The following is a 13006-nucleotide window of genomic DNA, read 5'->3' on the forward strand; positions in this document are numbered from 1 at the left end:
TATAACATTTATTAGTACAGTTTTGGTGTAATGATGAGGTTCAAGTTCTGATTGGAATGGACCACGGAAAGTATGGGCGGAGAGGACTTGGAGACCTTGAGTCCTTTGAGGAACTGGTGTTAAGGGAACATAGAAGAAGGGCTATAGCTACAAGTGGATGTATGGTCGGTGTAACAGGGTGCAGCTAGGTCCCCCAAAGGGCATTTGTAATGGGGTCCAGGACTTGGGGTATCCAAGAAAAATATAAGATATTCTCCTACACTGCCCCCCACAAGGTGGGTTGTCGTGGGGCCTGGAGACAGGGAGCAGGGTCATTGAGAGTTATGTTGCATGTCAATAACAGTGGGAAAGCTTCATACCTCATATGCAAAGATGGCTATTTTGCATATCAACAAGGTTAACCAGGAAGGTTTGCATAAACTTTAATAAAGGATATAACTGGAAAGGGGGAGACAGGGCCTGCATGAGAGACAATGGGACACAGACTCTGGGGAACAATGTGAAGACCATATGGGAAGGAAAGGGGAGAAAGCACTCTTGCTAGCGGGCCATGAGAAAGTGCCACGTGTTTTTGGATTAAGAACTGGAGATTGTAGTGTCGTAGATGGTGGTGCTGGGAACACGAGAGGCCTGCCTAGCTGAGCTCTGGAATTCTGTTCTTTTTCTTCTGAAGGATGGTACTCCGACTGGCCTGACAAGCCTGACTGGGCAAAGGGGGGAAATGCAGGACTGTGTGTGTTGGTGGGTATTTTAAAAGGGTTTTGAGATTTTAACAGCGACATTTAACCATTATTCAAAACTTGTATAACTTTTGAATAAATAGTTCCTTTCCTTTTCACCAAACTCTGCCAATAAGAGCCATAATTTCTAAGGGTGGTGGTGAGGCAGGAGATAGTCAGGAAGGGAGAAACTCCTGAAGTGCCCCAGGGCTAAGATAAAGAACATCGATAAAAGGTGGAGACCCTGTTCTAAGACTGGTAGTTGCTGCTTTCTGGAAAAGCATTGAATCCTAGTGAATCTGAAATGCCCCTGCACAGAAGATGCTACCTGACCCCTGCTTCATTATAATATCATTATAATAAATTAGCTTTGTGGGACTCCCTTCCCAGTAGCCAATGAAGGAAATCATGGGAGACCAACCCTAAAGGAATAAAAGCCCTCTAGCTCCTGAGGTCGGGGCTGTTAGGCTCTGCTCTGCTCTGCTCAGAGTTGGCCTGCTCCCATGGTCTGTGTGGCTTAATAAATCTGCTTTCTCTCTGTTTCTGCTATAAACTCTGTGTTCGGTTCAATTTTTTGTCCACAATCCCCAAGAACCTGGTTACCTGTGCCCACCTGTGACAGTGGACAAATAACTTAGAACAGAGGGACCCCATGGAAAGGGAGCATTGTTTTGGTAACAGTATCTCGCCCCCCGCTGTGGGTCCATATTCAGTAACAGGAAGGCAGAACATATATGCTCATTTATGGGAAAAGATATATGTTATAACTCGTGAAGAACCTTTTCCTTCCTTCCCACCCTCAATCTCTTCCTCCCTTTCTCTCTCTCTCCCTTCCTTCTTCCCTCCCTCCATCTCTCCCTCTCTTTTTTTTTTTTTATTTTTGAGCAATGCTATCAGCTGAGAGTAAAGGTTGAGAAGGAAGTATTGGATATTTAAAGTTTTGAAATGGAAGGGTAATAAACAGGTGAGCAAAAGTAGGTTTACAGTTGTTTATATGGAAAATAATGCAATAATTAATGAAAAATGATACAATAAACTGTATTTTGCATACTCACAACTGTCAACTTACTTTTGCCCACCCCTGTACAAAATCAGTTTCTGTGACAGTGGGACACAGTAGGGAATTACAGAAATATAATTGCCTAGCAGCATTAAAGGCCCTGCCTAACCTCAAGTAATCTTTCTAGTTTTCCAAGAGTGGGGGAAAATCAGATATTAACAAATAGTTATAATGACTATTATACTGATGAACTGTGTAATTTAAGCATTTTCAGAAAAAAAAGGCACAAGAGGATAAGGTATAGTAAAAGTTTACTAAGGATAATGGGCCTTGGTGGGGAGGAGATAATTAGGATACTGGAAGAAATGAACTGCAAATACTGGATATTGTAGACAGAATGGGATTCTAGAAATTGAAATTATGGAGTAGTCACATCTTTGTTTATGACAGGGTCTAATGTTCATATATCAGAGTAGAGAGATGAGATAAGGTAAAAGACAAAACCATTTTGGAAAAAGAAGTAAAAGAAATGAAATTTTAGGGTGCTTGAAGCATCATCCATGTTGATAATGAAATTACAAAAAATTGTGACTAGAGTAGCATTGCAGAGAGTGACAGTGAGCCAAGAGATAAAATCTCCAGGAAATGATGTAGAGTGATACTGACATTTGAAAATGGCTGAAATAAGGAGTGTTTTAATGTAATATGATATTCAAAGCAAGGAGATTTACAAAAGAAGGAAGGAAAATATAAGTGCAGTATTTTATAGGTAGTTTGGAAACTATGCCGTATCAAGGACACTACAAAGACAAATGTTGATTATTAATCTGATATCATTCTCCTCTCAATAACTGAAGCCGCTATGGTTCATTTTAATCTCAGTCACCAAATTGTAACATTGGTTCAGAGAATCAATTGATTATTTATTCGTCATCTGTGACTGACCTGAAAGTGACCCATAAGTGTGAGTATTTTCTTTGAAATAGAAATATAAAAATGGAAACTTGGAATCATTATTTTAGCAGAATTTGAAAATCCAAAGGAAAGTGATTCAATCAAGGTCATAGTGTTAATAAGCAGCAGTGCCAAAATAGAAATTAAATTTCTGAGTTAAGATTGTCAGATTTAGCCAAAGTAAAAGAAAAAAATAATAAAACAGAAGTAAAACAGTAGCCACAACAAGCAGAATAGAAAAACAATGGCTTATTAAATTTGGACTTCAGATAAACAATGCATTTTTTTATATTAGTATGTGTCAAATATTGCAAGGGAATATTCTTTGATTTATATGTTGGAAACTCTGTCCTGAATAAGTCAGTTCACCGGTCATCTTTACCACTGTCCCTAGTACTAGAATGCCTAGTGCATAAGTTGTGTGTGTATGTGTGTTACTGTTCATGTGTGTGTATTGAGGGATGGTTTTTATAACATAAGAAACAATATTTTATGTTTCTTCTGTGTTTAAGCATGACATCTTTATAGTATTTTACAAGAGTTGGAATTAATTATGACAGCAAATCAGACAGGCCAAAAAGATGTTGTGGCAGGTAAAATATTTTTTTAAAGTTTGCATCATCAGACTAAATATACATCTCTTCTGTTTAATGAGGTTTTATGGTTTGATAACATAAAAACTTTGATGTACAGCATTATAATTCAACACCTATATATACACTACAGCATACTTCCATGAAAGATCTAGAGAGCTTCCATTTGTCACCATGAAATTGACCCCCTTTTCACATTTTACTCCCCCCTGATTCCTACCATTCTGGTAACCACCAATCTTCTCTACATCTATATTAGTGTTTTGATTCTTATAAGAAATGCTCCTTGTTTCTGTTGATATTTTAACTCAGGAAATTCTTGCCAAGAATAATTGAAATTTCTAGGGGAGATATTTCTCTTTTTGCCATGGTTATTTGTATTCATTTAGAATCATGTTATTAACATAAATAAATGTTATTTATAACAAAGTATAATTAGTGTGCACCAACCAACACACATTTCATATTGAGACTTTGCTGAAATTATTGACTGATTTCTTTCAGTGACAGACCCTTTGGTTCCACAGCTATTCAAAGTATTTCGAAAAGACTTATCACATCATTAGAGATTACAACTCTCTCCTGGACAGAATCAATCTATTTAAAAAGGAAATGATTTGCTCCAAGATTAACACAACATTAACATTTTAAGCAATTGACTAAAAATCTCAACCTTTTACATTTTAAATGAACAGATTTGCAGTTACCAAAATGATGAGGTAGCCAAACAAACTGTGGTTGGTCTCTTGTTATTTTACACAAATGACATTTAAAAAAATAGAAATAAAAAACATTATTTCCTTGCTATTAATTTTCTCTGTTCACATGCTTTACTTAATTTGAATCAGGATTAATCATTTATGAGACATTCTTTTTCTAATGTCCTTCTACAATCTCTCAGTCTTTAAAAACATGAGCTAATGTTTTAGTTTCTTAAGATGCTTTAGAAAATGTTGATAGAAAATGTTGATCATTTGCAAATATAAGAAAACAAGTAAGATAAAGCATTATTTAAGTATTAACTAGAAAGTTAAAAAAAAACTCCATAAAAATGAATTAGTACCTAAATTGTCCAGTGCTATTATGTTTAGATTGATGTTATCTTTCTTTGCTTTCTTTTATTTTTATGTTTTCACTGTGTCCCCTCTCAACTTTTCTTCCCTCTGGTAAGCACCATACTGTTGCCTGTGTCTGTGAGTTTCAATTTTATGTCTTACATATGAGTGAAATCATATGATTCTTAGCTTTTTCTACCTAACTTATTTTGTTTAGCATAATATTTGCTATAATATAATATTGTTAAGGTTCATCCATGTTGTTGCAAATAGCAATATTTCATCTTTTCTTATAGCTGAGTAGTATTCCATTATATATATGCACCACATCTTATATATCAAATCCTCTATTGAAAGAAGCTTTGATTGTCTGCGTGTCTTGGCCACTGTGACTAGGGCTGCATATATTTTTGCAAATGAATGTTTTCAAGTTTTTCAGGTAGCTACCCAGAAGAGGGAGGGCTGGGTCATATGGTAACTTTATTCTTAATTTTTTGAGGAACCGACATAGTGTTTTTTTTTTTAAGTTGTCAATGGGTTTATTGATAATATTACAGCAGAAGGGCTCAAACAGCTCCACGTGGTGTTTTGAAATTCATCCCAACTGTAGGCTGAGTGACCTGCAGGTTGGACAGACTGCTAAAGTTCAAGAGTTTTAGCATCTCCTTAGTGTAAGGATCAACCTCAATGATCTCCTGATCCAGGGCTGAGACTTTGGGAACATAATTATCTCTTCTCTCTCTCTCCTCTTCCTGAAGCTTGATGGAGATGCCTCTCACAAGGCCTCTCTGGATCTGCTTCATCTGATGTGTGACATAGCCCACTACCTTGTTCCAAACCTTTTTCCTGGGAATAATGGCGATCTCCTTGCACATGTGCTTATTGGTGTGAAAGTCATTGCCCAGGTGTGTGTAGTACTTCTCCATGATGACCCAGGCCACCTTCTTCACAGTCTTGGTGCAAACGCGGCCCATCTTGATGGGTCCCTGGTGAAAGAGCAACATACTGTTTTTAACATTGCCTTTACCAGTTTACATTCCTAACAGCAGTGAAAGAGGGTTCCTTTTTCTCCACAACCTCTCCAACACTTGGTATTACTTGTTTTGTTGATAATGATTTTGGCTTCTTAAGTTGATAATAATTTTCCTTTACTCCTGAGCACATATATTGTACCTTTTATTTGTCATAACGAAGCTGTGCAATTATTTTGGATGTCAAACCTTACATTCAGAAAGGTAAGTAATTTGTCCAATATCATGTAGCTGGCACAGCTGGCATTGAAATGCCAATGACTGTGATGGGTGGATTTACACAAAGCCTTTGAAGAAGAAATCAATTCAAACTGTGATGTATTTTGCAAGATGTTTTCTGATTATTCTGAAAAAAATCATTACTAATAGATAATAACTTATTTGTATAATGTCTTACCATTCTTAAAGTTATATACTTTACTAAAATAATACTACCTCAATTAAATGTAGTTGCTCTACATTTAATAAATCCCTTTTGATGTCTAGATAAAGAGCAGCCAGTTCAGTTTGCATAGCTGTTTCTGTACCCAATGTATTACAATATGTCATTTTGGTTACAGTAAATTTTTTCTAATACATGCATTTAAAACAATAAATTTAACTCTAGTGCTTTGACTGCATTCCTCAAATTTTGATATGCAGTATTTTCAAAAACATTCAGTTTGAAGTATTTTATAATTATTATTATTTCACCTTCGGCCTTTTTATTTAAACCAGTAATGTCCTCAAAATAAAATTACGAGTTAAGTTTTCCAAAATAAACAATAGCCATTAAGACAAATACAACTTCTATGTTTGTTTATTTTCAGGGTTACCATTTTTCTTGTTAATTTTATACTTTCTCATTAGTTATCTGATGATTTTAGAAAGGTAAGGCACATTTAGTTTTGCAATAGAGATGTGTATCAGATCAATACACTGCAAACCTTGAACTTACATATGTCATATGTCAATAATATCTCAATAAAGCTGAGGGAAAAGGAATTTTGGTGGCAGGGGATATGATCTGTGTGAATAACTCCAACTTATTTAGTTACTGGATTGTTTACTGAATAACCTAGTCCACAGATTCTACAAAAGGAAACACTTGCATGGTGCTAGTTGAGCACTGGAAATATCAGGGGTGGGGCATTTTTTAAAGTGTATATTGTCTAACCACTATGCTGGACACCTGAAACTAATATAAAATAATATTGACTGTAAACTGTATTTGAAAATAAATTAAAAAAGAAACATTTTTAATAACTTTTTAATTATTATGTTTTTTTCTTCTAAATTTTGGAAGTTCTGTTTGGTTTCTAGAATGACTATTTTACTTTATTTTAAAAAAACCCCTGGCTGGTGCAGTTCAGCGGATTGAGTGCCGGCCTGTGAACCAAAGAGTCGCTGGTTCGATTCCCAGGTAAGGCACATGCCTGGATTGCAGGCCAGGTCCCCAGTAGGATGCACACAAGAGGCAACCACACATTGATGTTCCTCTTCCTCTCTCCCTTCCCCTCTCTCTAAAAGTAAATAAATAAAAGGAAATAAAAATTTAAAAAGATCAATATAAATAAATGAAAAATAAAGAGAAACAGACTCATAGATACAGAGAACAGACTGATGGTTGCCAGAGAGTTTGAGGGACTGCGTGAAAAAGGTAAAGAGAGTAAGAAATACAAACCTGTAGATACAAAACAGCCATGGCTTGTAAAGTATAGCATAGGAAATATAGTCTATTGACTATATTGAAATAACTATGTATGGTGCTAGGTGGATAATAGAAATATCAGGGGGAACACCTTGTAAAGTTACTTAATTGTCAAACTATTATGCTGTACAAGTGAAACTAAGACAAAATAATATTGAATGTAAATTGTAATCGAAAAAAAAAAACCCTTTCATATGCTTCACAATAATCCCTTCCTCCTGCTTGTATTTTGACTTTAACATCTATGTTCATTAGAGATATTGAACTAAATTTTTCTTTCTTCTTAGTGTCTTTATCTGGATTTGGAATTTGCTAATGCTTGTTTGTAAAATGAACTTGGAAATCTTCACTCCTCTTGAATTTCTGGAATAGTTTGAGGAGGATAGTTGTTAGTTCTTCTTTGAATGTTTGGTAAAATTTACCTGTGAAACCATCTGGTTCCAGACTTTTGATTTTTGAGGGATTTTTTTTCCTTTTCTTTTGCAGCTTACTTTTTTTTTTTCAATTGTTGTTTAGTTACAGTTGTCCTGCTTTTGTCCCTATTGCTCTCCCCTAACCCGTCCCTCACCACTCCCACAGTATACCCCTCCCATTTTTCTTGCACATAACTCCTCTATTTGTGTTCCTTTGTTTTCCCCTTCCCCCTCCTTTCCCCCATTAACCCCCTCCCCACTCCTCTCTGGTCACTGTCAATTTGTTCTTTATTTCCAAGTCCCTGGTTCTATTTTGCTCATTTGTTTGTTTCATTGATTAGGTTCCACTTATAGGTGAGATCATATGGTATTTGTCTTTCACCTTCTGGCTTATTTCACTTAGCATAATGCTCTCCAGTTCAATCCATACTGTTGTGAAGTGTAAGAGGTCCTTCTTTCTTTCTGCAGCCCAGTATTCCATTGTGTTACTGTCCCACAGTTTTTTGATCCATTCATTTAGTGATGGGCACTGAGGCTGTTTCCAGATTTGGATATGGTAAATGGTGCTGCTATGAACATAGGTTCTTTTGAATTGGTGTTTCAGGATTCCTAGAGTATAATAATCCCAGCAGTGGAATTGGCTGGTCAAAATGCAGTTCCATTTTCAGCTTTTTGGGGTAATTCCATACTGTTTTCCACAGTGGTTGCACCAGTCTGCATTCCCACCAACAGTGTACTAGGGTTCCCTTTTCTCCACACCCTCACCAGTACCTGTTGTTTGTTGATTTGTTTATCATGGCCATTCTGACAGGTGTGAAGTGGTATGTCATTGTGGTTTTAATTTGCATCTCTCTAATGGCTAGTGATGTTGAGCATTTTTTCATGTGTTTCTTGGCCCTCCGTATGTTCTCCATGGAGAAATGTCTGTTCAGGTCCTTTGCCCATTTTTAATTGGTTTGTCTTCTTGAGTTGGAGTCATGTGAGTTCTTTATATGTTTTGGAGATCAAACCCTTGACAAGGTGTCCTTGGCAAATATGCTTTCCCATATGCTTGGTTCCTTTTCAATTTTGTTGATGTTTTCTTTAGCCTTGCAGAAGTATTTTAATGTGATGCAGTCCCATTTGTTTATTATTCCCTTTATAACCCTTACCCTAGAGGATGTATAGATGAAAATATTGCTGCATGTAATATCTGAAATTTCCTTGCCTATATTTGCCTCTCGGACTTTTATGGTGTCAGGACTTATACTTAAGTCTTTTATGCATCTTGAGTTTATTTTGGTGTATGGTGTAAGTTGGTGACCTAGTTTTATTTTTTTGCATGTACTTGTCCAGATCTCCCAACACCATTTATAAAAGAGGCTATTTTTCCCTTGATTTTATGAGGGCTCTTTGATTACTGCTTCAAATTCATTAGTTGTAATTAATCTGTTCAGATTTTCTGTTTCTTCTTGATTCAGTTTTGGGATAATTTTATGTTTCTAAGAATTAATCCATTTTTTTCTAGATTCTTCAATTTGTTGGCATATATTTGTACATAATATTTTCTAATAACCCTTTGTATTTCTGTGGTGTCATTTGTTTACTTCTCTTTCATTTCTGATATTGTTTATTTGTGTCTTCTTTCTTTTTTCCTTGATGAGTCTGGTTAAAAGTTTACTAATCTTGCTTTTCTTTTCAAAGAACAAGCTCTTGGTCTCAATATTTATAGTGTTATTTTTAGGCTCTGTTTCATGTATTTCTGCTCTGATCATTATTATTTACTTTCTTTTACTCACTTTGGGCTTTGTTTGTTATTCTCCTTCTAATCTTATAACTGTAATGTTAGATTGTGTATTTGAGATTTTTCTTTATTTCTTGAGGTAGACCTGCAATGCTTTTTCACTTAGGACTAGTGTTACTGTGTCCCATAGATTTTGGGTTGCTGTGTTCTCATTTTCATTTGTTTCAAGGTATCTTTCCATTTCTTCCTGAATCTTATTGTTAACCATTTATTGTTTAATAACATGTTATTTAGTTTCTATGAGTTTGGGTTTTTATTTTCTTGTGATTGATTTTTGGTTTTATACCATTAGGGTCAGAAACAATGCTTGATAGATTTAAATCTTCTTAAGCTTTTGAGTTATTGTTTTGTGTTCTAAGATGTGGTCTGTTCTAGAAAATGTTCCATGTACAGTTGAAGAAAATGTATATTCTGCTGTTTGGGGCAAAATGCTCTGAAGATATAAATTATATCCATCTGATCTATTTTGTCTTTTAAGGCCGCTGTTTTCTTGTTGATTCCCTGTTTGGAAGATCTATCCATTGATGCCAAAAGGGTATTAAAATCCCTACTATAGCTGTATTATTATTGATCTCTCCCATTATGGCCCAAGATTTGCTATTTTATATTTAAGTTTTCCTTTATAGGTTACAAAAGTGCTTACAAGGGTTAGAACCTCTTGTTAGATTGCTCCCTTTATCATTATAGTGTTCTTCTTTATCTAAAGTGAGTTTGATCTGATATAAATATCACTACCCAAGCTTTTTTTCATTTCATTGATGTAATTCTGTTTTTTCTTCATCTTCCTCCTCTTCCACCACTTCTTCTCTTTCTCCTCTTTTTTCTTCTTATTCTCTTTTCCTCCTCTTTCTTGTACTTGAAGAACACTCTTTAATATTTCTTGTAATATTGGTTAGGAGGAAATGAACTCTTTAATTTTTTTCCAGTCTAGGAAGCACTTTACTTTTTTTTTTTTTTAAATTTTAAATGATAGCCTTCCTGGGTAAATTAGTCTTTGTTGTAGTTCCTTGCTTTTCATCACTTTTAATATTTTGTGCCACTCCCTTCTTTCCTGAAGTGTTTTTGTTGAAAAATTGGCTAAAAGTCTAACAGGAATTCCCTTGTTGTTAACTAACTATCTTTCTTTTGTGTCTTTTAAGGTTCTCTCTTTCTTTGATTTTTGGAATTTTTATTATGATGTGTCTTGGTGTGGGCCTCTTTTGGTTCATCTATTTTTTTAAATTTTTTTATTGTATTTAGTCCATTACTATTTAACCCCATTATAATCTCTCCCCCTGCAAGCATGCACTATTATCCATGTTCATGAGTCCTTTTTCCTTTTTGTTCAATCCCTCCACCTCCTAAATCCCCAATAGCAGTCATCCTGCTCTCTATGAAACTGCCTCAAATTTGCTTGTTAGTTCAGTTTGTTCATTAGATTCCACATAGAAATGAAATTACATGGTATTTTTCTTTCTCAGACTGGCTTATTTCACTTAGCATAATGTTTTCCAGGTACAACCATGCTATCACAAAGGTTGAAATTTTCTTCTTTTTTACAGCCGACTAGTATGTCATTGTGTAAGTGCCCCATACTTGTGTTATCCAGTCCTCTACTGACAGATATTTGGGCTATTTCCATATCTTGGCAATTTTAAGTAATGTTGGACTGAACATAGTGGTGCTTGTGTTCTTTCAAATTAGTGTTTTGAGTTTCTTTGGATATGTTCCCAGATGTGGGATCGCTGGATCAAACGGCAGATCCACTTTTAATTTTTTGAGGTACCTCCAAACTGTTTTCCATAGTGGCTATTTCAGTCTGCATTCTCACTAACAGTGCAAAAGGTTCATTTTTTCTCCGCACCCTCACCAGCACTTGTTCATTGATTTATTGATGATGGCCATTCTGGTAAGTGTGAGGTGATACTTCATTGTGGTTTTAATTTTCATTTCCCTAATGATTAGTGACTTTGAGCATCTTTTCATATGTCTATTAGTCATCTGTATGTCTTCTTTTGAGAAGTGTCTATTCAGATCCTTTGCCCATTTTTTAATTGGACCACTTAGTTTTTGGTGTTAAGTTTTGTAAGTTCTTTATAAGTTTTGGATATTAACCCCTTTTCACATGTATTGGTGAACAGATTCTCCCAATCCATCGGTTGTCATTTTATTTTGTTCATGGTCTCCTTTGCTGTGCAAAAAAATTTTAGTTTGATGTAATCTCATTTCTTTATTTTTTTCTTTTGTTTTCCTTGCCTGGAAAGATATATCAGATAAAATATTGCTATGAGAAATGTCTGAGATTTCACTGCCTATGATTTCTTCTAGATTTTTATGGTTTAGGGCCTAAGATGTAAGTCTTTAATCCATTTTGAATTTATTCTTGAATGTGGTGTAAGGAGATGGTCTAGTTTCATTTTTTTGCACATATCTGCCCACTTTTCCCAGCACCATTTATTGAATCAACTGTCTTTAGCCCATTGTATGTGCTTCTTTCCTCTGTAGAATATTAATTGATTATAAAAGTGTGGGCTTATTTCTGTGCTCTCTATTCTGTTCCATTGATTTATATGTCTGTTTTTATGCCAATAACAGGCTGTTTTGATTCCTGTGGCTTTGTAGTATAGTTTGATATTAGGTAGCATGATTTCTCCAACTTTGTTCTTCTTTTTCATGATTGCTGGTACTATATTGGGCTTCTTGTAGTTCCACATAAATTTTTGCAATATTTGTTCTAGTTCTGTAAAATACAACATGGGAATTCTGATAGCAATTGCATTGAATCTATAGATTGTTTTTGGTAGCATGGACATTTTATTAATGTTAATTATTCATATCCATGAACACAGTATACTAAATCACTTATTTATATATTCTTCAATTTATTTTTTCAGTATCTTATAAATTCCTGAGTACAAATATTTTACATCCTTGGTTAGATTTATTCCTGAGTATTTTATTCTTCTTCAAAACAATTGTGAATATGACTAGTTTCTTCATTCTCCTTTCTGATAGTTCATTATTGGCATATAAAAATGCAACAGATTTCTGAATAATAATTTTGTCTCCTGCTGCTTTGCTGAATTCATTTATCAGTTCTAGTAGTTTGTTCCTGTCATCTGCAAATAAAAACAGTATTACTTCTCTCTTTCTAATTTGGATGTCTTTTATTGCCTGATTGCTATGGCTACAACTTCCAGTATAATATTGAATAAGAGAGGTGAAAGCGGACAACCCTCTCTTGTGCCCAATTTTAATGAAAATGTTTGTAGATTTTGCCTGTTGAGTAGGATGTTGGCAGTGGACTTATTATATATAGCCTTTATTATGTTAAGGCGTGCTCCCTCCTATCCCATTTTATAGAGAATTTTTATCATAAATGCATGCTGAATTATATCAAATGCTTTTTCTGTATCTATTGAAATAACATATGGTTTTATCCTTCATTTTGTTTGTGTGATGAATCATATTTATTGATTTCTGAATGTCTTACCAAACTTCATTCCTGTGAACATACCAAATAATAATGGTGTATGGTCTTTTTGATGTGTTGCTATATTCAGTTTGCTAATATTTTATTGATGATTTTAGCATATGTTCATCAGGGATATTGGCCAGAAATTTTAGTTTCTTGTAGTTTCTTTATCTGGTTTAGGAATTAGGATAATGCTGATCTCATAAAATGAGCTTGAGAGCTTTCATTCCTCTTGAATTTTTTGAAACAGTCTGAGAAGGAATGGTGTTCTTCCTGGGATATTTTGAAAATTTACCTGCGAAGCCATCTTGTCC

At 34.9% G+C, this 13006-nt stretch overlaps 1 protein-coding gene across 1 annotated transcript; it reads right to left on the reverse strand.

The window, feature by feature from the left end:
* Window positions 1–4863: 4863 nt before the first annotated feature.
* On the reverse strand, window positions 4864–5295 carry LOC129082208 (40S ribosomal protein S17-like). Its single transcript, XM_054587903.1, has one exon. It carries the CDS (start codon window positions 5293–5295, stop codon window positions 4888–4890), a length of 408 nt encoding a protein of 135 aa, XP_054443878.1. The 3' UTR covers window positions 4864–4887.
* Between the last annotated feature and the right edge of the window lie 7711 nt (window positions 5296–13006).

The sequence above is a fragment of the Pteronotus mesoamericanus genome, unplaced genomic scaffold (genome assembly GCF_021234165.1).
Source record: "Pteronotus mesoamericanus isolate MK-2021 breed Mesoamerican mustached bat unplaced genomic scaffold, CSHL_Meso_final scaffold_12, whole genome shotgun sequence".
Taxonomy (NCBI): Eukaryota; Metazoa; Chordata; class Mammalia; order Chiroptera; family Mormoopidae; genus Pteronotus; species Pteronotus mesoamericanus.